This window comes from Leptinotarsa decemlineata, unplaced genomic scaffold (assembly GCF_025532065.1).
Source record: "Leptinotarsa decemlineata unplaced genomic scaffold, Ldec_3_MD MMD2_tig00000199_RagTag_RagTag, whole genome shotgun sequence".
In the NCBI taxonomy this organism is placed as follows: Eukaryota; Metazoa; Arthropoda; class Insecta; order Coleoptera; family Chrysomelidae; genus Leptinotarsa; species Leptinotarsa decemlineata.
Window position 1 is genome coordinate 16,135,529 of NW_027412544.1, and position 27,474 is coordinate 16,163,002.

The following is a 27,474-nucleotide window of genomic DNA, read 5'->3' on the forward strand; positions in this document are numbered from 1 at the left end:
TTTTATCGGGAAAATCCTTGCAAAAATACCAAACATTTTGTCTCAAATCCGGAACAATATTCATGGACTTCCAGAAGTCAATCCCCAGAATCAATTTTTGAGGTAGCTCGGGAATCACCCAAATATCAATAACACATATTTTGTCCATCAAACATAAAGGAGTGGTGACGTACCCTATACTATGACATATTTGGCCATTAGCGACTTTACATTCGTTCAACGAATTTTGCAATTTGAATCCAAGTTGTTTCAGTAGCTCAAAACCACTTGATCCAACCAACGTTCGAGAAGCACCTGAATCTAAAAGTCCTATCACTGGAAATCCCATCACGGAAACTTCCAGGTAGGGTCGTTCATCACCACTGACGTGTGACAGTACATAATCCAATATTATTTGATTTTTATCACTCAAATGGGAAGAGGTCGATTCATTCAAAAGGGGAAAAACTTCTCGACCACTTAGCTCCTCCCCGATCCGTTTCCCGAATGAACCCGGTTGGAGTTCTGTACAGTATCTTGTCGATGTCTGTATCTCTCCGAACTTCTCATCTGCCTACCTGCAGAACGAGAACAACAACGACACTCACGCGAAGTAACATCTGGTGCACCACAGCGGTAACAAAATTTCTTACGAGGAGTCAAGCAACCACGGAAGTTATGTCCACTTTGTCCACAGTTGTAGCAGCTCCTAGTTGTAGATATTGGAGATATTTCTGAAACGTGGTTAGTGGTACTGGCTACGGATGCTTCCACATAAGCTAATTCGGGTATCAAAGATTTATTTCGAGGAGGCGGGGGTATATAAGATTTGGCTATATCCCGCTTCTCATCCAATACGCGGCAAATCTTCAATAAATCAACAATGGATGTGATCTCTTGAAAGGCCAAAAAAGGTTGATAATAAGGATCAACACGTTCCAATATCATTGACAACTGAACTTCTTCTGCAACAGGATTTCGCATCTTGTTAAAAAGACTTTTCATACTAGCCACGTACATTTCAATACTTTCCTTTGGTCCTTGAGTCCTACGCTTGATATCGTCAAACAAATCCCTATCAAAGTTTGGAGGTAAAAATTGTTGACGCATTAACTCTACCAAGGATTCCCAATCCGATGCCCAGGACTTCACTAAATTATACCAGACGTAAGCATCACCCTCAAACAGATCCACAGCATCCCTGAACAAAACAGAACGAGAGATGCCTCTGGATTTCCTTTTTTCCTCAACTTGCTCTATAAAGGTGCAAATTGAAATGGAACCTGGTTTTCCTGTGAACTTTAGACCCCAGTCACGAACAGGTACTGGCTTAATACTGACAGCTGCTTCTGAATCACTAGCTGAATCACTGGATTCAGCACCAGAAGAACTATGGGCTATAGGATTCAAGGATTGTCGTAAAATGGATATATCGAAAACAACCGAGTCTCTGTTACCTTTTCCTTGTTTAACCTTTTGGTTCAATTCATCAAATAATAATAACAATTGAACACGATAATCAGATTTACATGTCTTTTCAGCATCATTTTGTGGATTACTTCTATTAACACGACCTAAAAGATGAGCAATTCTTGATATAATACTTTTATATTTATTGTCTTTCTCTGTTCCCGAAAAGTCACCAAGAGATGTTTTAACAGTATCAATACCAGATAATACAGCAGTTGAGTCCTGTGCAAATTGATAAGGATAAGCAGGGTTTTTGATTGCCAACGAAGTTGTTTCTAAAGCCAATGCATTACGAAGAGCTTTCCGAAGATCCGTAACGGTTAAACTACCACCCTCACCTAGACCTCTAACATTCAGTTCATAAATGAGTTCATCTTTTGTGAGACGACAAATGTCCATTTTAAGTTTCGTGGTTGCCATATTGACCATGAGAAATATTATAAAATACAAAAGATAACTGAAAGCTCAATAAAAACTACTATTCATGCATTTGTAATATCTTACACTAATTAAAAAAACTCAATTATGACAGAAACAATCAAAATTAAGAAAAAAAAATACGCTTAGCGTCGATAAGCGACGCGACGTTTCAAATTGTAAATTGATAATGTGTTTATGCAACTTCAAACTTCCGTCTTATACCTCAAATTTAATAATAGACACTGCATGGAATGATGCAAAATAAAAATTCGTATGCAGTGCCACCAGCAAAGAAAAGAGAAAAAAAAAAAAGCGAGTCGGACCTTCTAACTGCTACATAAAAACATTCGCAACGATAGTGAATAGCAAAACAAAAATTCGAATATCGATAAACTATTCCAATATCGGTTCAAATATTTCCGAACAGAACCAACAAAAAAAAACGGTACCTAACAAAAACGCATCAGCACAGCCTTAAAAAGAAATTGGAATTGTTTCAATTTATATTCCCGAGAAATGAGCTCGAAACACTGAAAATGTTTATTATTGTGGATGCATGATACTTAATTATACCAGCATTTTGTATTCATTTGCTAAGATAAACAGATTTTTTTTTGTTTAAACTATGAACATTCAACCGAATAAAATTATCGTCTTTCTAGGGCCCTTGAAGTTGAGCGCCAATTTGCTACGCGATGTTTTTGAACAAGATAATTAAATTTACAATAGGGTTGCCGAAAATCAAAAACACCACTAACATGCCCGACTAGGTCAGTGGTTTGCACAAAGTCGTGGGTGCAACTAATTAAAAAAAGAAAAACAATGATTTTTAACTAAATGGGGAAGCGCCACCAATTTTTGTTGGCCAGTTAAAAATCGGAAAACTGCCCAGTTATTGGGGAAGCCCACTATTGAAATATTTAACTTCTCATAAAAGTAATAATTCTATTTGCAATGACTAAGGAAGTTTATTACAATAATAAAAAAAAAGAAATACAGTGACCCCTCTGTATGCCGATTACTCACTTCAATTGCTAGATTACCACTATCATAATACATTCGCTAATATGTGCTAATATGTGACGTCACGTAAAAGCTTACACCACTCCTCTCAATGAGGTAACTTGTACATTTTATTATAGGAAATAAATAAACACCGGGTTCTTTATTCAAATAACTTAGTCTAAACTTAGCTGCTTTTCGGGTGCTCTTTTTTCGTAAGCTGCCAGGGAATGAATACTGATCCGGCAGTATCGGTGGATACGGATGTAGTAGGAATCTGTTAATATTCCCAGTGGTAATTATTAGTAACGGTAACGATCAGGAAACTTCTTCAAAAGACTGATCTGGCAATCGATTTCAATTTCCCAAATTCAAGCTGATGCAAATACGCCTTTCTTAGGAATATTCTAACACCCTCCTAATAATCGAGGGTGTTTCCAACACAAAACAGACAAAGATCGTCCTCTGAGAATTGAGAGAAAATACTGACTATTTGCCCTTTTTATAAAAATCCTGCTTTTGCAGCGGTGGTTTCCAATATTGTCCCAAAATACTCCAAACTTCACAATATCAAAAAGGAACCACAGTTGGCTGAAAATTCGAAAATCCCTTCTAGGTAGTTAACGAGCGAAATAATTCAACCAGGCAATCAGTTCATTCAGCAATTCACGATCGAAAAATATCTTTTCGCCAAAATTTCCGTCCTTATCCTTATGTCCTTGGGTGTGAGAAAAAAAAGAACACAACCTATTTACCGACCTAGTCGGTGTCATAGGCGGGTTAGAAAGGTTTTAAATATACATAAATTCGCATGTGGAAATGAATAAACTAACCGATTATTAAAAGTATAAATAAATTGTTTAATTTATAACAAAGCAAAATTGTATCGTAACAAAGATTATAGGGTTGTTAAATTTATAAATTCGAGAGTGGAGACCTACATAAATCGAGTTGCCCGTTTAGGGGTATATATTTCAGTTTTTGATTTGGTTTGTCAATTTCCATGGCTTTCAACAAATTTATTACATATGTGTAGGATTTTGAGGTTTTCTTTACTTATCTTGTGTTTTGATTCTTGAAGATGTTCATACATTGTAGATTTTGCTGATATCTTTTAGTTAAGGAATAATATAATACCGAAATTTGGTTTCAATACAGGGTGGTTGAAAATACAGTTTTTTGATTTGCTTGAAAAAGTGACTGAAAGTCAGTATTATTACAAATTCAGAAAGCTGTTGAAATTTGCTCTCTTTCTGCGTATATCATGCGTATACCTAAGTAGTGAAGTTTCGAACTTATGACAGTTTATTTGTGAAAATGTCTCTTCAGAATGGTATTCTCATTCGGTATTTTGTAAGCAGGAGATGATTACTAAACTAATAATATTGACATTTTCGACACTTCAGAAGTTGTGGCGTTCAAAACGATGGGACAAAACTATTCAAACGAAGTTCTTATGAATTTGTTTATTATTTTCGGACAGTATGATCAAATTATCAGCAGAACATGTAGTTGTGAGTGAGTTTAGAACGATTTCAATATGTTTTGGTGAATTTAAAAAACACGAAAAAACTTGAAAGAGTGGAAATATTGATATAAATAGTTATAATAAAGTAAAACAATCATGTGGAGTATTTCAAAATATGTTCGAATCGCTGGTTGTTCACTTCCAAGCACTTCAAAATGCGGGTATTGACTGCTTTCGTCGTGGCGGAACTGATCTCATTGGGATCCAAATCTTGAAATCTTTTCTAACAATTCAGCTCTCGTACGCACGGGTGATTTGTAAACATTTTCTTTAAACATTCCCCACAGACAAAAATCTAATGGATTGAAATCGGGTGATCTCACTAACAATTCCATGGTCCCCAGCGCCTTATCCACCGAACGTCAAAAAGTCTTTGCAGTTCTGTGCTCACTTCTCTTGTACAATGTGGAGAGCTCCGTCTAGTTGGTACCAACATTTTCGATATTCTTCGAGTGACAAATTATCGACAAATACCTCTTCAGTATTTTTCAAAATATTCAGGTATCTTCTGAATGTTAATGATTCCTTGTATATCGCGTACCTCAATTTATTGTCCATTAACTTGTAGGAAACATCAAAACAAAATTTTTCTTGAAATCCGGTTTCTTTTGTGACTGAAGATTTTCACTGAAGCAATAATGACGATTTTTCTATTGGAAATTTCGGAAATTTTTGATTCATCAGTCCAATGAATTTTATTTAAAAAATGAATATTCTTGAATGCGCATTAACATTTCACAAAATTCAACTCTCTGTTAGGTGTCTTAAGGCTTCATTGATTGAATTTTGGTGAATGTATTCTCATGCGTTAAATGTCTTCGCAAGATTCTTTGAAACGATGAATATTTTATACCCAAATGTTCTTTAACACTTCTTATCAATGACTCAGGAAATGCGTGAAAATATGCTAAGACATTAATCTGGTTGTCTTGAGAAGTTACGGGTCGACGCAAGTTTCTTGATCCTTTTTAGTCTAGTTCACATGTACTTTTTTTTTGTAACATTTTTCAGCCCTGTCCAAAAATTACGACCAAGGTGTCATTCGATTCCTATTTTTGCCCAGAAAGTTTGAGGAAAGGTCCGAAAACGCGCCGATAATAATTACAAAAGTTATAAACAATTAAGTGAAAAAAAATGGGGCTTTAGATTCTTCTTAATATCTCGGAAAATTTTCAAAATTTTGGAAATTTGAAAAAAGATTTGAAAAGAACAATGAATTTGCGTAAAAAAAGTCCCGACTCCCGAAACAGTATCTCGATTATTTATAATTTTGAGAGAGCCCTGAAAATAGAGCCAAAAGCGGGTAGTCTGGCTTCCGCGCGCCTTTCGTCACTCTGACATAAAAACAAAAAAAATTATTTAAACATATTAAATGTAAATATTAAGGAATGAAAAAATTCATGTAATGTTGGGATACATCAATAAACAATAATCTGCTGTCAAAAAATTTTTATCCCAATTTTAACGTTAATTATAAATTTGTTAATTGATAACTTTTTCTGAATTGAAAGTTGATATAAAAATCCCTATAATTATTTAACTAAAATCCTGGCATTTTTTTCCTTTGGTGAAGTTATCCTTAATAGACAAAAAATAGATTACCGTTGCCAAAATAAAAAAATTGTTATTTTCTATTTTTGAGACAAATTCGGATTTTCCAGGACTGAAATTTTTTCAGGAAAAAAGTGTAATCGTAGTAAGTTGGTAGTCCTGATCACGAATCTGAAGGAATTTTGAGCCTATTTTGCCCCCTAATATGTTTTACCGTGAAAATGGGGTGTTCCATCGCGAGTGGCGGACAGTGTATATCACTTTGGCCAACCCCATTCAGGTGGTAGGTGCACTTTGAGCATTTCCATCAGTCCAGAGAGTTTCATCGTTCTACCTCGAATATTACGGAAGATACGGGGGTGTTTCCATGAGAAGTGAGACACACTGTATAAATGTACATACACACAATACATATAGTAATACCTGAAATAGTAGTACTCCTACTATTTCAGGTATTACTACAACTACGCGTATCGCTGACAGGTGTGTTCATATACTCACGAATTGAATAGAACCCATTTTCTGAAAGAAATCTTTTTAATTTTTTTTTTAAGCAACTCATATCTCGAATCTTCCAACTGGATGGTAATGTATTGTAGGGAGCAATATCTAGATAATTATTAGCAGATTTATTTAATCTAAATCTCTGTGGTCTGAGATGCCCAGCACCGCGGGCGTTATATTCATGAAAGTTTGAATTTATACCCAGTTTATTTTTTCTACTATGGATTTCTATTACTTGGTGAAAAATATAAAGAGCAGGTAGTGTCATGACTTTGAATTTCTGGAATAAAGGTTTACAATGGTCTCTGAAGGCAACAGTAGCAATAATTCGGATGGCTTTTTTTGAAGCCTAAATACTACTTTGACAGAGTCGGTGCATTACCCCATAAATTTACTCCATAGAAAATATGAGAGTGAAAAAAAAGCATAGTAGATATTCATTAGTGTGACAGAACTTATTATATTTTTCAGTTGTCTCAGAATAAAAATGGAGCTTGAAAGTTTAGAGCAGAGCCTCTCGATGTGAAACGTCCAATTCAGAGAGGGATCTAGAAAAATTCCTAAAAGTTTTGTAGGTTCATTGGTACTTCTTGCCTGTGAAGAAAATGTCATATGATTTGTTTTGCTAGCGTTGAGTTTCAAACTGTTTGCTGCAAACCAACATTTAGCTTTTTTTTCATTAGCTTCATTTATTATTTTCTGGTTTATATTTTGATGAACGATAGTGGCGTCATCTGCGAACATGATACAGGTTGGATCAACTAAATGATAAAATAAGTCATTTATATAAATGATAAATTAGAGGGGCCCCAGCACAGAGCCCTGCGGTACCCCATATTTCATTGGTGCTGTTATATTATGTATATCATATTATTATATTATGTTATACTATGTATATATACATATACACTGTGTCTCACTTTTCATGGAACCACCCCCGTATCTTCCTTAATTATCAAGGTCGAATAATAAAATTCGCAAGATTGATGAAAATACTGAAAATGAACTTACCGGTGAATGGTGATGGCCTAAGTGATATACACTGCCCGCTACAAATCGTTCAGGAGGAAAATATTTTTCTACTTTGAATAGATTAAAAAAACATTTTTACGTGCAAGTACTGGTCAAAATAGACTCAATGCTCTTGCATTACTATCTATTGAAGCTCAACTAGTTCAAGAAATTGATTGTAATGATATAATTGATATTTTTGTTACTACATCTTTTTACAGCCCTAAAATAAATTCTAGATCCGCCCCTGTCTGACACCTCATGATAAATGCATTCATGACCATTAACATACAAAAACTAACTACAGAGAAGGTCGACCAGGAATAATTGGCTGCATTATTCATAACTGCGCTTTAAAAACAAAATATGTCATCTACACAAGTTTTAGTAAGCGTCAGCGACCAACCAGGCCAAATGTGAGGAAGTATACCAATAGAAAACATGTTTTTTTATTTTTTACGATTCCTACTCGTTTAATTGTACAGAACGTCGATGTGCAGTGAACGGGTTAGTGCATGGCTTCGATTCATTTTACGTTAGCTTAGCCTTAGCAGGTAGTGTGATGTTTGTTTATGAGTGTCGCCTCCACCACATTGAAAGTCTGTGAATGTGGTAGTTTTTGACTCAAAACCAAAACGTAAGAAAAAAATTTACTTTATCGAACAAGAGTAATTTTTGTATAAGGGATTAGTGTTTTTCATTGACCATTTTGCGGATTTTCACTTCCACAATCTGAAAAAAAACAAAAAAGGTAATGAAAACTTTACACAATTTTATTAATGATTTTTGGAAAAAATGTGCTTTTCATCAGCACCTAACTTATCGTATTGATAATTTATTTTACCAATGAGCTAAGACTAAACAAAGGTGTTTCTCAGAGAAATTAACTGAAAATGACTTTAATAATTTTTTCTCAAGTATGGCCGCCAATATCGTAAAATCTCTACCTAATCTGCCTATCTCTGAATTGGTGAACTTTAGAAATTTTCCCTCTCCTAGCTCTTGATTCTCCTGTTACATGTGATGAAGTACAAAAAATCATTACTCTTTGAAAAATTCAGCTTGTCCGGATATCAATGGAATAAATAGTCAAATTATTAAGGAAACTCAGGATATTATTCTTGTCCCATTTACCAATTTTATAAATCTAATCTTTAAATCAGGTAATTTTCCTAAAATCTTTAAATATTCAAAAGTGATACCTCTCCACAAGAAAGGTAACAGATTGTCGATAACTACAGGCCTATTTCTATTATAAGTATCTTTTCAAAAATTAATTGAGAAAAGACTCACCAAATATTTCGAAATCAACAATTTTTTTTGCAGTTATCAATTTGGTTTTCGCGAAAACTGCTCTACCACCGATGCTACTATGAGTGTTGTCAGAGGCATAGTTGAGGAACTTGAGACCGGGAAGGTTGTGGGGGTCACACTATTGGACCTGTCAAAGGCCTTTGACTGTGTTTCCCACAGCATTTTACTCGAAAAACTGTCATATTATGGTGTAAGAGGTACTCCTTTGGGTTTGATTGAAACTTGCCTGAATAATCGTTTCCAGAGAGTTTTTTATAACAATACATTTTCTGAGCTGAGGCCGATTGGCCTAGGTGTACCGCAGGGATCGGTTTTGTGCCCTCTTTTGTTCGTTATTTACGTCAATGATTTTCACAACTAAATGAAGCCATCTCACAGTGTACTATTTGCTGACGATACATCCTTGATATACCTACTCTTCTATGAATTCGTGGTGTATTTCATCAGTTCGGACTTCCATTGTCTAATATAATATAAATTGATTTGATAACCCTGAAAAAATCAAAAAAGATTAACCGAAAATAACAATTTTATTGAACAAAAACCGAAATTACAAATAAATAACATACAACAACAACCAAACAATTATTGTTAATAATATTTTGAATTTTTCAATTTTTTCAGCTTTTATTAATATTTCAATTTTTAATCTGTATATTAGCCCACCTAATATTCGAAAAATTCTTCATATCTTCATTGAGCTCTGTCGTTCGGTTTTTGTTCGAGTAAATCGATTGGAATAATGAGGTTTTTGTTATTCATAATCTTTATTCAAAGTCATTGTTCGGTCGTATGAAGGACATTGAAAGGGTTAATTTGAAAAATTCTTCCAAACTTTATTAACCTATATCGTTTGTTTTTTTACCAAATCGAGTGGAAATATTGGTTTTTGTTGTCCATAATGCAAAAGTCACTTACTGTGCCATTCGCTTTTTATTTCACCAAATCGATTCGAAGAATGAGTTTATTGAATTTCATTAGTTTGGACTTCCATTGTCTGATATGATATAAAATGATTTTAAATTCCTGAAATAATCTATAAAATTAAAATGAATATCTGAAAATAACAATTATATTGAACAATAGAATCCTGAAATGAAATGAAAATTAAATAAAATAAAAAACAAACAACAATTAAACATTCAACAAAAAAAATTGACTTCGGATAAAGTCGATTGTGGATATTATGGATACATCAGGAGTTCGAATTCCCTTCTCTGCATTGTCCACTATCATGAGGTAGAAGGCGTTTGATCATTTTTCTTTAAGGCTGATGAACTTGAATATTACTGGAGTTTCTGTCCCAACACCAAATCGTTATTTTTAACACCTCGACACGTGTTTCGATCACCAAGTGATCATCTTCTAGAGGAAGATTAAAAGAGAAAGACAGTTTAATCTTCCTCTAGAAGATGATCACTTGGTGATCGAAACACGTGTCGAGGTGTTAAAAATAACGATTTGGTATTGGGAAAGAAACTCCAGTTATATTCATTACTACACCAAAGGTTCCAAACATTGCATCATAAGTACTGATGAACTTGGTTTAATTTTCGACACTGAGGTGATTGCGTAGCCAAGCTCTCACATCGACCGTTTCTGAACTTTGGTTTTATCTAATTGCCTTGCAGTAAATGCTGCGATTTCTCATTCGATGTCGATGTCGAATTCTGAACTTGTTATAGAAAGATACCGTTTTTTTGTCAAAATCGTAGATGGCGTCTTTGTAAGAGGAGAAGCCCATGCTTAGATACTTCTATTCAGGTGGGTTTCTTAAAAACATTGTGCAAACAATCATTCATTGGTCGTTCAGTTTAGCACCACTGATGAGACCTGTGACTGGTCGAAACAGAGGTAGGTATTGTATTACGAATGCGTTGTATTTGGGCTTTGGTTTCAACAATTGAAAAATATAAGCAAGTAACACTTTATTGTGAGATTGAAGTGTTATTTGAATACGTTATGGATTTTCATCAAGTATCGGCCAATTCCATCGCATTGAAAATATGAATCAGTTAGATAGTTGGTTAGGGTGAGTGGTTCGTTCTACTCATTCAGTCGATCGTTATGTGGAATGGTGGTTTGAGCCAAATGCCTACATTGTCCAACCCGTATTCGGAATCGAACTTCGAAAGGTTAGACCTCGTTGATTTTTATTTTGTGAAGTTTCAACTTATGGTGGTTGTCGTTCGTGGGAGAGTGAGAGCTGGTTAACGAAAAAATATACCAACTGAAATATAGAGAGTTATAATTGGTTCCGTTCGAGAGAATATCAGAGTAGTAATGAAAAAATAATTCATTTGATAATGATCAGCAAGACTTTCAGAAATACCGAAAAAAACATTAATTTTACTTTATTATATATCCTGCATTATATTCAAAAGAAGTCACCCTGAATAACTTTTGGTACAATGATTTGCCGGAAAAATAAAAAAACACGTCAACCATTGCCTGTATACTATGTTTGATGTGTTTTTTTATTTTTCCTGGGACACATTTCAACATATTCACATTTGATGTTACTTCCTCTATCGCACCCCCAGAGCATGTCACTATTTTTTTTATGAATGGATCACCCTATTTTGTTTCACATTATCAGATGCTCCAGATTTCAGCAAAGTATAAAACATATGGTCTAAAGCTTATGGTTCGAGAGCTACAAATTATTTGAGTTGAAAACGAGCCACCTTTAATAACTTTTGGAACAATGATTTTCAGGAAAAATTAAAAAATACCTCAAAAATTGTATACAGGGGGACACATTTTGACATATTCACATTTTATGTAACTTTCCCTATTGCACGCCCAGAGCATGTCACCATTTTTTCAATGGATCAATTGTTTTATATTATCAGATGTTCCATGATGAACAGATTTCATTAAAGTAGAATATATTATGGTCTGAAGCTCATAGTTTGGAAGTTAAAAATTATTTGAGTTGAAAACGAACCACCCTGAATGAACTTCTCTACAATCTGTTACCTAGGTTTTATAGGTGTTTTTGTGAAGTATATTTCAAAAAAGTCTTATTTTGCCTAGTTAAGTTTGAAGTCGATATTCTCTTCATTATGTATTTGTCTCATTATACAATAACGATTATTTACCAGGTGAAGTTACAATTGGTGTTTTTGTTTTTGTGGCATAACCGTTCAGGAGTTGTCAACAATGTAGCTATTTGTACTGCAGTTTTAGGGCACGTTGGACTAATGGAAAATTCTCAATCTCTCACTTCGCTATCTCGAGAATCAGGAATCAGTCGTACAAATTTTTTCAGGATCCCTCTTAAGTACAAAATTCAACCATATAAGATTAGACCAATTCATGAATTGAACGAAAATGATTTCGATAGACGTATCGAGTTTTGTGAAAGTCTCAATGAACGGATCAACTTGCATCAAAATTTCTTGTATAAAATTTGTTTTTTAGATCAGCAAAATTGTCGATATTGGAGTGATACGAATCCTCATTTATATCGTCAAGTTCATACCCAACGGCCTCAAAAACTGAATGTTTGAGCAGGAATTTCAGATGACCACATCATAGAACCATTTTTTATCGATGATAATTTGACTAGTGATAAATATTTGGATATGTTGGAGAATCGTGCATCAATAGGGCAATTTAGGAGGATATACATTTATTCGAAAACGAAATAGTTTTTCAGCAGGATGGTGCACATTCTCATTATGCAGATCCAATGCGACAATTTTTGTATTTTTCATTGTTACGATCTTCATTCGGGTTTGAAGGCCATCGTTGTTTGGAACTGTATCCTAACGTTTCGCCAGCACCGATGGTGATCGGTGAACCATCAAGATGAATAAACCTCTGAATAAGCCAGCCACTCATGCTGGCGAAACTTTAGGATACAGTTCCAAACCACGACGGCCTTCGAACCCGAATGAAGATCGTAACAATGAAAATCTTGGCCGCGAAAGCCTTAACCCATTCATCAATTTTCCTGGTCGCTGGATTGGCAGAAGAGGTCCTACAGAATGACCACCAACGTCTCCGGATTTCAACAGCATTAGAAGATTTGAGAGAGAATATCATGAGGCATTGCAGAGAAATAATAAAGAGAAAAAAATCTCTTTTTCTGATTTATTGCTTCCATATTTGTCTATAGAACGAGTATTTCAAAATGTGGCCTACTGTATAATTGATGACCTTTTTTTTCAATTTTTCCTGCAAATAATTGTTTTAAAAGTTATTCAGGGTGGCTGGTTTTCAACTCAAATAATTTGTAGCTCCCGAACTATTAGCTTCAGACCGTATTTTTAATACTTTGTTGAAATTTGCTCATCATGGAACATCGGATAATGCGAAACAATAAAGGGTGATCCATTCAAAAAAATGTTTACATGCTCTGTGGGTGTGATAGGGGAAGTAACATCAAATGTGAATATGTCAAAATATGCCCCCCTGTATACTATTGTTGGCGTGTTTTTTTTTAATTTTCCCTGAAAATCATTGTACCAAAAATTATTCAGGGTGGCTCGTTTTATATGAAATGCACTATATAAACATCACCAATCAAAAATTGCTATGAAAACACAGGTTCATATTTGAAATTTCAAAGTTGAGGGTGCCATAAATCTGCCAATAGATACCCTGAATGAAAAGCCTGTGCTCATATTATAATAGTAAATGAAACTCCCAATGGCAATAGATTTTCACTATCTATACAAATGATGAAGATGAAGCAAAAAAGAGTTACGAAATGTCCCCATGTCATTATCTCGAATTTGAATAGCTCTTGTATATAGAATTATAAGAAATAAAATTGACTTCTCAATTATCAAAATTAAAGCACTGACCTTATAGTCAATCACACACTAATTTAATTTCACCAGTACATCAGTAATGACGTATTGTTTGCGTTAATTTTGTTAACCGTTTTTTCTAGCATTGAATTTAAAAATCGTTATCGCTTTACTTTAAAGAGTTTTTCATACAATTACGTAGAAATCAATGAGTCAAACCTAACATTATCAAAATGCTGAAAAAACTGATAGAAAAGTGATCTCGTGTTTTGATCACCCCTGAGAAAATGCAACTCGCTAAAATTATAAATAGGTAATGAAAAATCATTCTATTCAAAGATATTTTTGTTTGAAAATTTCTCATTCCATTTAATCGAGATAAGATATTGAGTGTTGAAAGTACTTATTTTGTAACATGAACAGCCATAACTGCCGAACCACTTGGTTTAGACCAAATAACTAAGTGTAAATATGTATTAGGATATCCCATTTCAAAAAACACAACTGATGATTTTTTTTTGAAAAATAGCTTTCTATTCCTTCAACTTCTACTTGGGACATTTTTCTCTATCTCAAATAAGGAAGCAGCTATGGTCTACACACACATCGTGTGGGTAGACCATAGCTTGCGAGAGGTGCTCTAGTTGTGAATATAGACAATATTGACATAGAAATATTAAACAGTTGTATGTCGAGTAAGGCACGAAGGAACATGAATCGGAATCAAGCCTAGGATTTCATGGGAATCAATACGATTATTGATTATTTTATATATGAATACTAGGCATGACAAATTACATATTTGATCTAATGATAATATTTTGAATTCGTTTCTTTATCAAGATGTTCGTATTGAATTGTAATCAGGCCATTTATGCTATTTTTCAAAGTAAAGATATTGAAGAAATTATTGAATCAAACTCCAGTTTCGATCTAACGATAGTATAGCAGAGTAATTTGTTTGTATTTATATAATTAAATTCCCATGTTTGTCTCATTAAATATCCCAACATACGGTTTGCAGATTTTTTTAACAACAGTATATGCTTTGTGAAGGAAAAAATACTTTTTATAAGTAACGCCTAAGTCTTTCACCTCGGTTTTTACATCCAGGACCTCTCCATCCATATGATATTCAAATTTAATTATATATGTTAACGTATAACATTCTTTTATATTGAAAAATAAATTCACAATGTTGTTAATGTCTTTTTTTAGTTATACGCAGTCTCTAACAGTTTGAAAACGTTAAAAAATGTTGAGATCATCTGCAAATAGCAGACAATGTGAATGATGTAAGACCGGAGGTGAATCATTGATGAATAATAAGAATAGAAGAGGTCCTAGATTCAATCCCTGAGAAACACCGGAATTGGCATGGAATTTTCCCGAAGTGTTTCCATTATGTTTTAAAATGAAAAATATATTTCTCAAGTAATTTTTAATTTATCTAAGAAAATTCCTTGCAACACCAAATTTACAAATTTTTGACAAAAGCACATCATGATTTAATTGATCGAAGGGTTTACAGAATACTGTGTCCGATTGAGATTTATTTTGTAAAGTTTCGAAAGAGAATTTGAAACAAATGTTTATTGAGCACATTAAAATTTTTGCATATACGAGTAATTCCAATATTTTTTCCTATCTGAAGCAGTCTTTAAAATATAAAGAATTCGTAGCTTCTGTTGCTGTATATGGAACTTACAGCGACTTTCCTTTCATTATCAGTAGCCGGACGGTTTGGCGTGGGCGCTTTGTTAACTCACTCAAATCGACCGCCGTGTTGGTCAGTCGTTCAAGCCCCAGGCTGAAAGATCGATTTTCACTTGCTATCGTCCAACCCGTGCAGGAATCACACGTTAAAAGGTAAAACCTCGTTAATCCTTAGCTCACACAACTTTCCACTTCTGAGGGTTGTCGTTCCTGGGGGTGTGACAGATAGTTAACGGATAAACAGTATAGAATTGAAATGTTCACCAGTTTTCTCCATCATCTCCTACTGCTTTTTCACGATTCATTTAGAAAATATTTATGCTTTACTGAATATCATTCTGAGGGAGGAAGGCTTACCTATCTCTTTTTAAATGGAGGCAGGGATCTTATGGATATCAAATTTCGGATCTGGATATAGATATAGGAGTTATATGTTGTTGAAGTAGATCTTCAATAAGTGGCAATATTTTTTTCCTATTGTATTCAGTCTTCTTAACAATGAATTGATTTTACACTCCATCAGAACAATCTATAGTTTGCTCTTCCTCGTCACAATCAAATGCCACGGGTTCTGATGGAATCTCCATAAAAATGATCAAACTATGTACACCTTACTTGATTCCGATAATCACTTTTATGGTAAGTAAATGTTTAACAAATGGTATTTACCCCTTCTCATGGAAAAAATCACTAATTTTTCAGATTAATAAAATTTCTAAGCCAAAAACATTTTCAGATATCAGACCTATCAACATATTACCATCAATTTCAAAAATTCTTAAAAAGCAGTTCATGGACAAATGTATAATTATGTGAACGAAAATAAAATACTACCACCACATCAACATGGATTTAGGCCAGGTCATAGTACTACTACTGCACTCTTGGGAATAACTGATGAAATTATAAATAATCTAGATAAACGTAAAACACAACTTTCATTATCCATCGATTACAGCAAGGCCTTTGATACAATGAATCATCATTTAATGTGCACCAAAATGAAATACTTTGGCTTTGATAATATGTCGTGCTGATTCATTGAATCCTTTCTAAATGATAGAACTCAACGTGTCGTCATGGAAGACATAAAATCGTCTGAACTTGGGGTAGCTTATGGCGCACCCCAGGGATCAGTATTAGCTCCCCTTCTTTTCACTATCAGATTTCTCTAAGGTCTTGAAAAAATTTCAAATACAAACATATGCAGATGACACAAACTTATTTTTTAGTGATATAATCGAGAATATTATGAACCAACAAAGTTATTTGAATGAAGATATAAAAAAATTAATTGAAATATCCAAGGATCATTCACTCACTATCAATCCTACCAAATCAACAGCCATAATACAGTCTTCAGACTCGTTTTGAAATATATTCTGAATATTTTTCACTGTCTAAAACAGTCGTCAAAATTTAAAAAGTTCGAAGCCTGAGTTGCTCTATATTGCTTATAATGACTCTCAACTTTTATTATTCAAGTATGGAATATAAATTTTCACCGTTTCCCTTCATTTAGGGAAGTTATGGAGCTACGTAACCGTAACCGAAACTGTCGGATACACGAAACAAAAATATATCTGTAACGGTAACTGTATCCGGTACAAAAGTTTCGCATAAGGGCGGAGTCTAAACAAATCATGTTACGATAGGTGAATCTTGCAACGTTTACGTTTACGAGTAGGTACTTAATTTAATAAAGTAAAGGAAAAGTGTACAGTGATAAGTACAGAGAACTTTTGTGGCTGGAACAAAACCAACGAAAACCACATTCATCCAAACAGCTTATTACTTGGGATGTAAGTAATGCCAAACAAAAAGAAACTGATAGATTGATGGCCGAAATGATTACGTTACAAAACTTGCCGTTCAGCTTTGTGGAAGGTGTGGGATTTCAAAGATCAATGCAGGCAGCATTACCACGTTATCACCTCAGAGGTCGGCAGTTTTCACTAATTTACTGTGCACTGATATTACAGTAAAATGATGTGTGGTCCGTGCCCAGCGCAAATGTACCGTTCGTTACTTAGCCTTACTGCATGACATCACGAATAAATGTGAAAGAGTTTCTGTAATACTCAGCATACAGGTGAAATTATAGGGAATAAACAATATTTTGAAAAACTGGAACTGGAATCAGTTCATTGTATTTTACGTGACAGAGGTTCTACGAGTAATATGATAAAAGCTATGAATATTGCTCATTTCACTAATGGGAACTGTAGTATTCACAAACTACAATTATGTGTTCGATTGCCGATGGAAACGGAAGAATTTCTTTTGCCAGTGACTACAAATTGCAAAAAATTGCGACTCACTTTAATCATTTCCTAATTGCTCAAAGTGAATTGAAACAAATTCATATCGAAAGACTGAACCAATCAGGACTAAGTATATTTCAAGAATATTCCATGCGGTAAGGTTCTCTTAAAATGAAAATATGCATGCACCTACCCAAACCCATTGAGTATCTGTGTAAAGATATTTTTTTTAATTTTATTTGACACGTTTTATTTCTTTGCAGTTGCAATTCGACGTATTATATGATGTTAAGAATATTGAAATTGAAAGAGCCATTAGTACTATATTCGGGAACGCATGCTATACCAAAAAGTGTATTAACTGTACTAATTTAATTCGAAGAAATTACAAATTAGCTCAGTAGTGCTACTGTAGTTTCAGTAAATCCATTAATATATACCCTTAAAAACACATTAGAAACAGAGAAGACATCAGACAGGACATCAATATTAGATTTCAGGACATTAAAAATAATGAAATATATACAATAGCTATTTATCTAGATCCACGATACAAGCTCAAATGTTTTACTGAAATTACGAAGGAACATGTAAAGTCAGTGATTTTGGAAATCTTCGGGTGTTCAAAAACTTCACATGATGAAGGTCATTTTTCATCTAAAAGATTACAGAATGAGCTATCAACACCAAGCTCAAGCAATCAATCACACATTCAATCTTGTCTAGCTGAAATATTAAGCATAAGTAATAATAATAATAATAATAATAATAATAATAATAATAATAATAATAAATTGTCTTTATTTATACTGGCGGAGTTTAGCTTACGCTACTCTTCCACTCAACCAGTATTTTGTACATTTACAAATTGATACATATATACCGGGTGTCCCAGAGCTTTTAGGCCAGCAGATATCTCAGTTACCTGCAGAACAAAAATTAAAACAAAAATATGTATCATAGGAGAACACAAGCACTTTCATGCAGCATAGCAAAATCCACCCCCTGGTAAACAACCCCCAAGAAACCACCCCTAACTTTTGTTTTTCAAATGGCACGCCCATGTTTGTTTTGGTTCAACTTACAGTCTTTTTCATTTATCGGTCAATGATGTATCATGATAGGTAGAATGACATGCAGAATCATAGAAAATAAAAACACAAATGAAATATTAATGTTTAAGGTCATCTGTATTTTGATACATGATACTACAGAAAATGTTCAAAATGTTGGCCAGCACTTGCCACACATGCTTCAAGTCGCCGAATCAGCGCGCGAGTACAGGAAGCCCTAATCATTTCCGGAGTAACGGTATGACAAGCCTCTAAAATTTTTTGGGTTAAATCGTCAATATTCATTGGTTGTGTTTCGAAGGCAACTCGTTTCAGATATCCCCACAGGAAAAAGTCCAGTGGCGTGAGATCTGGAGAACGTGCAGGCCATCGCACAGGTCCACTATTTCCAATCCAACGGTCTCGAAAAGTATCATTGAGGAATGTAGTAACTACATTATGGTTATGTGCAGGAGCACCATCTTGTTGCCACCACATTTGTTGTCGTTCTTCAAGTGGAATATCTTCCAGGAGGGCAGGTAAACAATTTTCCAAGAAATGTAAATATCGGTGGCCCGTCAAAGTGTCTTGGAAAAAATGGGGCCCGATGAGTCGTCCATTATGTAAACCACACCACACGTTCACACCCCACATTGTTTGGAAATTGGTTTCTCTAATCCAGTGAGGGTTGTCCTGTGACCAATAGTGCATGTTATGTCGATTAACAGTACCATTATTATGGAAGCGGGATTCGTCACTCCACAAGATTTGATTGAGGATGTTTGGATTGTCATGGACTAAAACTTGAATGTGAGCAATGAATGCCGTTCGTCTTTCGAAATCGGTAGGTCTGAGTCCTTGGTGTAAATGAATTTTGAAGGGATGATACTTGTACTGTTTGAAAATTCTTTGCACAGATGACTTACTGATCCCAATCTCTGCCTCCAATGCACGAACCGAAATATGAGGATGGCGTAGGCCAACACATTTATGCAATTTTCCTCAGTTCGCACGGGAGTAGGATGTACTTGATCTGTTTTTCCTGGAAATGATCCCGTTCGCATGGTATTTTCTACATACGAAAACGTATTACGACCTGGTTGTCGACGATCAGGAAAGCGCTGCCCATACAGCCTCTCCGCAGCACGTTTATTCTTTCGGCATTCACCAAAAATTAAAAGCATATCAACGTTTTCGTTGGGAGTGAAGGTAAAAGGCATTTTGATATACAACAACAATATCACGACTGATGGCAATGTGTCATCCAGATATCAGAGGAATGAAAGGAAGCACAAAAAGTTCTAACATTTTATCGCCTCTTTTTCTGCGTAGCGTCCACTTTTTCTGGTGTCTACAATGCAGAACAATTCGATCAGTCCAGTTAATAGTATCCACTAACGTATTCAATTTTCTCGAACAATTATGATATATCGTTGGTTGAGAAATAACAAGAGCTGTCAGTTGAACGACAAATAACATGGGGTTGCCATTTGAAAAACAAAAGTTAGGGGTGGTTTCGCAGGGGTTGCTCGCGAGGGGGTGGATTTTGCTCTGCTACATGCTGGTGGTCTTCTATGATATACATATTTTTTTTCCATTTTTTTCTGCAGGTGACTGAGATATCTGCTGGCCTAAAAGCTCTGGGACACCCGGTATAGTTACAGTAAAACAGTAAAAAAAAATTAACGAAAATTATTGATAGATGAATTGTCTTACAGATTGTTGTGATCACTGTTTTTCGAATATGATCTTCCTAATTTTCTTTTTGAACGATTAACATGGTTGTGGTATTATATATTTATGATATATATTGAAAGTGGTAGCAGCCTGATATGTGAATGATTTTTCATAAAAAACAGTGAAATGTTTGGGTATGGTAAGGGTGGTAACTGTCCTAAGGTATCTGTTATGAACTTGATGACGTGGAGTGAGCTTTTTCATTAAATCTTCTGGTATTTTATTAAAAAATAATTTGGTTCTTATATTTTAATTACTAACAGCAGAAAATAAAAAATGCGCTGGGATTCGAACTCGTGAAACCCGTGACCATCATGCCGTACCAATAACTTGACGCCACTGAGCTATTTAGTATTAATTGACAAAATGATAATTTTGTCGAGGTATTAAAAATAACGATTTGGTGTTGGGAAAAAACTCCAGTAATATTCATTACTACACCAAAGGTTACAAACAGTGCATCATAAGTATTATTCACTTGTTGAGCAGTGTATAAAATGTCAAAGGTTCCGACAAGAATGACACTACTGGATTAAGCTATACTGTGGCCATGTGGGTAGAACCGACTGAGTTTCTTTTGAGAAAATATTCTCAGAATCATATATATTATACATAAATACGCATTTTTATTTATATTAGTTGCCTGACTACGTATATACGTGGCATTTGTGTGCATATCAGGTATAATGTAAATCCTTCAACTTTTAGAACGTCAATATCTTAGGAAAGGTGATTCTTATAGAATATAGGAACCATTTTTGTACATGATTTATGGTTTATGATTTTTGTCTGAGCTATATTTTTAATAAAACTCACTGCTTTTGAGAGAAATCCAAAATAGTTCCAAAAAAACGAATATGTTGAGCACACATGGGATGTATAAGGACTTTTGGTACTTCATTTCTACTGGTGTACCCAAAGCCCTCATCAAAACTCAGCTCTGTCGGAATGTTTGTTATTCGATCACTATTTTACATCTATTTTGACCGGACAATCTGCATCGTTAGTGGATTATATTTAAAATCATCTAAACGAACAACTCCCTACACTGCAGGTTAATGAACTGACCCCTATCAGAAAACAGGTACTCCCCTGGCTAATGCCACGAAGGGGGTCGGATTATATCCGACAGGTGTCAGTGCAGTTGTATCACCAACAGCATATGCAGGAATAACTTCAGTGAAGCTTTCTGCACTGACACCTGTAGAATATAATCCAACGCCCTTCGTGGTATTAGTCAGGGGAGTAGTTGTTTTCTGATAGGTGTCAGTCCATTAATCTACGATATAGGGACTTGAGACTGGCCAGAACGAATTTTTCCTCAAGATAATTTGATTTATAGCCAGTCTTCAAGTATGCCCACTGACTATATGTGGATTACATTTGTTTGCAGCTAGCTGATAATAGTTACCCGAGTTCATACACGATATCATTGTGTATTATTCTCCTTGGGTATTGTTCTCTGAGAATTCAGCTATTGTTTTTTTCTTTCTTTCTTTTTTCGCATTTGAAAGTAAGGATGTTTGTTTTTAATATTGTATTAAGCGAATTGTATTACACCAGTTCGCGACCTTCATTGGATCAGCATCAATTTATTTCATATGGTGCAAAAAGGTGTTCTTTTAGTCAACAGTAGAAACAGACAGGGACTCAGAATTATTTCCTTGAGAACATTGGATGTTGAGAAATCGAAACCATATCAAGCTTTCGGTAGGTAACACTAGTGCAGAGGCTTTACATTCATTCATAATCTGATATGGACTCTGCAGAAAACAAAATTGAATTACTTATACTTTTTTATTTTTCTTTCAACTATTATTAAAATTATTAAATATATCTCCATTCCAGTGTTTCATCTATACGCAACTTCAGTGTTCTGAGCATGAGTTAGAACGAGCATATGATAATTATTTATTAAACATTTTTCAAAAATATATACAGATTCGATTTAAGAGCCTTAGGGGCAGAAAAACGGCAACTAATTTATCTTAAATTTTTTCTTTTTTAGTTTGTCATGTTGCCAGGACGGGGAGCTACAAGACTGATTTTGAAATTGGAGGAGTCTGTGAGAATACAAAATACATGTAAATCGCTTTTGAGTACCCAAGATGTTATGAAAAGAGAAAAAAAATATGCAGCTCACAACTATCATCCACTTCCGGTTGCCTTGTGTAGAGGAGAAGGTAAAATACATTGTTTTTCTCATTAAAAAATAATCAAATTGAACAAAAAAACAAAACTGAATAATACCCAAACTTTCGCAATATCAATTCTAGTGAATTGTCAGAATCTTCAAGTACAGGGTCACTTCCCATAACTAACATAACAGAAAATTAAATGTAATTTTTTAGAAAATTTGGTATTTAAAAAACTATTACACCTACATGTAGCTCGAAAGAAACAGTAGATATGTCAATATTTAATGTGATTATTATGCATGTGTGCATTCAACATTCATAGATTTTTTTAACATCCCTATAAGACCTCTGATGGCTCATTGATACTTGGTTTCTACCTGAATGAATATGTTCCTTTTCTTTATTAAAGAACAGAGAAATACCAATAACAATAAGATATTATTGTTTTCATTGCATCATCAAGAAATTTGAACGACTTGAAAATGTCATTCATCAGCCATTTTGAAGTCAAGAAATTTCAACCTTTTCACACCTTCAGGTATTTTATTTCCATTGTATATTTCCTTCAGAAGTTTCTATTCTATATTTGAATATTTCCAAATTCTCTTTATCACCTTCTATGCATACCACCACTCTGTGCATATTATCTTCGGTTGTTAAACCTCTAGATTTTCTCGGTATCTGTTGAACAATGTTTAATTTCCACACTTTTTTCTGTAATATGTTTTCTTTGATTTTTTCTGAATACCTTTTCTCGAGTATCATATATGCTTCTTTTAGTCTTGCATTTCATTAATATTTTGTCTTTATATCATTCTTCTGTTATACAATCGATCTGTATTTTATAAAACGTATAATTTTTTGTTACCTTTGGGTTAAAAGTAAAATTTCATGTTTGCTACCGTCACTGTATTCACTTTCATAATTATATAAGTTGTTCTATTTCGTATCCATATACAATTATTCAATATTAGCCAAAATGATGATTACCTACATTGGCAATAATCCTCAGCTTGCATGTGTGGCAATTTTTGAGAATTGTCGTTTTGTCATTTTCGTTAGTATTCGTTTTCCTTTTCTCATCATTATACATTTTTCGTCTCTATTAATTCCAATCTGAGGATAATTTTTGTTTTCTTGATATTTTTTTACTTTAGTACTTTCTCGTTGATCTCCTTTATGATAGGCAGATATATAGATATTCTTTATTCGTTAATACATATTACCCAAACCGGTGTAGAATATGTCAGTAAGATAAACAGATTATAGATAAAAGATAATAAAAGAAGAAAAAACCCAAAAGGAGAAATCTAATAGCTTATGAAATAAGATTACACATTAAAAGGTGTTTTTACTTATGGTACATAAAATTATCATATATATATATACATATATATATATATATATATATATATATATATATATATATATATATATATATATGCCATATATTATTATATGATGAAGATGTTATTAAATGATTTTACATTTGAATTGGGTTTTGAAAAATCTAAATTTTTAATTTTGATTATTATTATTACTTGTTATGAAAATTTTAATCGGCTAGACTCTTACGTTGAGTTTAAATCCTATCAATTGTGTTGATGAGATGGCATATGAAGAGTTTTTTTTTTAAACTTGTATAAAAAAAAGTATGAAGTTTTTCGGAGTAATAAAGTTATGTTTTAATAAATAAGTGTCTTAAGTGTTCATTTCACTCCTTACCAATTCTGTAACTTGAAGGTGCTACTAGTAATTAAGTATAGAAAAAAAGTATGCCATCTCAGGCATATCTCCCCTACAATGGTCATCTAACAACATCAATAATCCTTCCAGACTACATCAAAGCTATTACCATCAGATTTTGCCATGGAAATTGAAGCTATATGGGTTTGACGACTCTACGGTAAATTTATTATGGAATTACTTTAGTGATCGTGTTCAATATGTAGAGGTTGAAGCACTACGATTCAGTAGACTAAATTGCGAGTTTCGACTCTCTCAAGGGTCAATTCTTGGCCAATTACTATTTATGATGCATATTTCTGACTTTGGCAAATATGTAGCAAATAGGCCGGTATCATCATTTCAACCACTTGTAGCAGCCTCTAGTAATAATCAACAGAGCATTATTGAAATTATTTGAAATATTTTCGGCTTATAACCTCAAACTTAATTCCTCAAAATCAAAATATGGATCGTACAAGTCGCTCTTATAATATCAGGCGTAATATCACTGCACGCTAGTCGAATTTTCATTTTCAGATCATCCACATTCAAAGGGGGAGTAGAGAAAACAATATCTTTTAAATAACCCCATAGGAAAAAATCAAGCGGTGATAAATCTGGGGAACGAGCCGGCCACCGAATTGGACCCTTATTACCAATCCATCTATTTGGGTACGTTCTATCCAGATATTCAGTAACAACCTGTGAATTGTGAGGAGGAGCACCATCTTGTTGCCACCAAATTCCTTGTCGTTCTGCTATGGGAATATCTTCCATCAACTGGATCAAATCATTTTCTAGAAAATGTAAATATCGCAATCCATTGAGATTTTCATTGAAAAAGTATCCTATGATGCGGCCATTGAACAATCCACACCATACATTAATACCCCAAGTAGTTTGAAAATTACTTTCGCGGACCCAGTGGGGATTTTCTTGAGACCAATAGTGACTGGTATGTCGTTTCATAACTCCATTATTGTGGAATCGCGATTCATCGCTCCACAAAATTTGACTGAATATGTTAAGACTTTCATGTAATATTACCTGAATACAAGCAATGAATTCAAGTCGTCGTTCAAAGTCTGTGGGTTTCAAACCTTGTACCAACTGAATTTTGAATGGGTGGTATTTTTCTTTCAGAATTCTCTGTACTCACACCGACTTCTTCTGCAAGAGTACGGATAGAAACATGTGGATGAATAATAATATAAGCCAACACATTGATCTCTAAATCTTCAGTTCTAACAGATCTCGTATGATGACGATGCTTTATAGTAGAAGGAAATGACCCAGTTCGCAATTTTTCTACAACTCTCGAAAAAGTCATTCGTGACGGAATGGGTCTGTCTGGAAAACGTTCTTGGTATAGACGTTGTGCTTGACGGCAGTTTTTCTGACATTTCCCAAAAATTAATAACATATCAATGCAATCACTTGGACTAAACGCGAAAGGCATACTGGAGTTTTCGCACAAAGAACACAGTTACTGTTTTGCAAAGAATCACTGAATCGAACTGACAAGTAGATACAATTCAACAACATTTGTTACTATGGCATCAACAATCATAAGCTACTTGATGAAATTGTGCAATATAAAGCAATTCACCCTCAAGTTAGTCACATTCTCAAGAATTTCAATATTATATTCAACTGATATCGATATCGTATCGTAGAGGTGAGAATAATGGTTTGTATTCAGTAGTAGTCTAGTTCAATTTAATAAAAGATATAGACTGGATTCGTGTACGAGTAAATAAGTTTTTTTGAAACTTTATATTTAAGGAAAAGTGCAATAACTCAACAACGCCGTAACCGAATTTCAAAAACCAAACATGAAATGATATCAGAATTCAAAGTAGCATCTGAATATGTAATGATATACAGGGCGTTCTATTTAAAAAAAAGGAATTTTGGTCTGTAGCACCTACACCAAACACCCTGTATATTTAAAAATTATATCAAAATATAGCTCTCATGAACTCCTAAAACTTTTGTATGAAACATTTTTGTGTATCTCCTTCAACAAACCAGATATTGCCTGTCACATAAAATGTGGGACACCCGGTATATGTCAGAAGAGGTAATACTTATCTCATAAGAGGTTGAAAATTTAGGAATATGAATTGATCCTGATATAAAAATACACAAAGCATGTGATTGGTTTATGTCGGACCTCACTGTCAATTGACCCAAATATAGTCCGGTGCATTTGGGTCGTGATAAAGTGAAGATTCAAAGAATCTAAATCTCATGCCTCAGATTCTCTCTTGGAATAAGAAAATTATATTACATAACACTGATATATAAAACACTATTTACAAATACTCTTATATTTGAGAAACACAATGCATTAATGTCCACGATGTATCAACGAAAAACCGCCACTCTGATATTTTTGAGCTTCTCTCTGCTATTTCTAGTATGATATAGGATATTTCAGTAGAATTGAAAAGCACTGAAAAGCGACACTTCACCCTTCATTGGTAGCGATGAATAAAGTCGTTTATTATTATAATTAATGCGATAACCGATCTCAACCAGTTTCGTTAGAGAGAATATATCTCAAGAAAGTCGATCAAGTTTTCTGTATTTTTATTTTTTGTTTCAGGAGTTTTTGTGTGGGATATTGAAGGAAAACGATATTTCGACTACCTCAGTGGATACTCTGCCAATAATTTTGGTCACTGTCATCCAAAAATAGTAAAAGCATTACAAGACCAGAGCGCAGTTCTGCATCACACATCCAGAGCATTTTACTCCGATAAATTGGGAGAATATGCAGAAGTAATCACCAAACTTTTTGGATATGACAAACTGATGCCAATGAACACAGGTCAGTCTAATCATAAATAGAAAACGTAAATGGAACAGAATATTCCATTTTCAGACCTACATAAAATAGTTTTCCATAATTGATAGGATAGTTCTCGTGTTTCATGAAGAAATTATAATGTTTAAACTTCGAAACATTCAGACATTATTTGGGACGTGGAAGTCCCTTTTCCATATGTAAAATTGAAGAATATTCTGAAAATCACCTAATTCCGATCATGAGTGTTTTCGTTATCGTTTCGTTATTTATAGTTATCATAAAAGTCATAAGTTATTATGTTGAGGTATTTTTTCTGTATTTCTATTCCTGCTATATCGACTGAAACAATCTTCTCACAGAAGAATCAAAATACTGTCCTTCGACGGTATTTTTACGCGTTTCTCTAACCAAGTTAGCATTATAAGGAGACTTAATCTAATGACTAGTTTTGATATTTATATATATATATATATATATATATA

General features: G+C 34.1%; 1 protein-coding gene across 7 annotated transcripts in view; it reads left to right on the forward strand.

Moving 5' to 3' along the window:
• Nucleotides 1–27,474, forward strand: part of LOC111506368 (ornithine aminotransferase, mitochondrial-like) — a 62,148-nt gene that overhangs the window by 12,425 nt on the left and 22,249 nt on the right. Inside the window, exons 1-3 of one of the 7 annotated variants that reach the window (XM_074173064.1) lie at nucleotides 7,753–7,881; nucleotides 22,320–22,494; nucleotides 26,789–27,013. In XM_074173064.1, the coding sequence (XP_074029165.1) occupies nucleotides 22,326–22,494; nucleotides 26,789–27,013 (394 nt within the window). In that variant the 5' untranslated portion in view covers nucleotides 7,753–7,881; nucleotides 22,320–22,325. Of the gene's footprint in view, nucleotides 1–7,752; nucleotides 8,217–21,881; nucleotides 22,026–22,319; nucleotides 22,495–26,788; nucleotides 27,014–27,474 lie in introns of those variants that run through there. The other 6 variants (XM_074173059.1, XM_074173062.1, XM_074173060.1 and 3 more) reach the window with 6 other exon arrangements.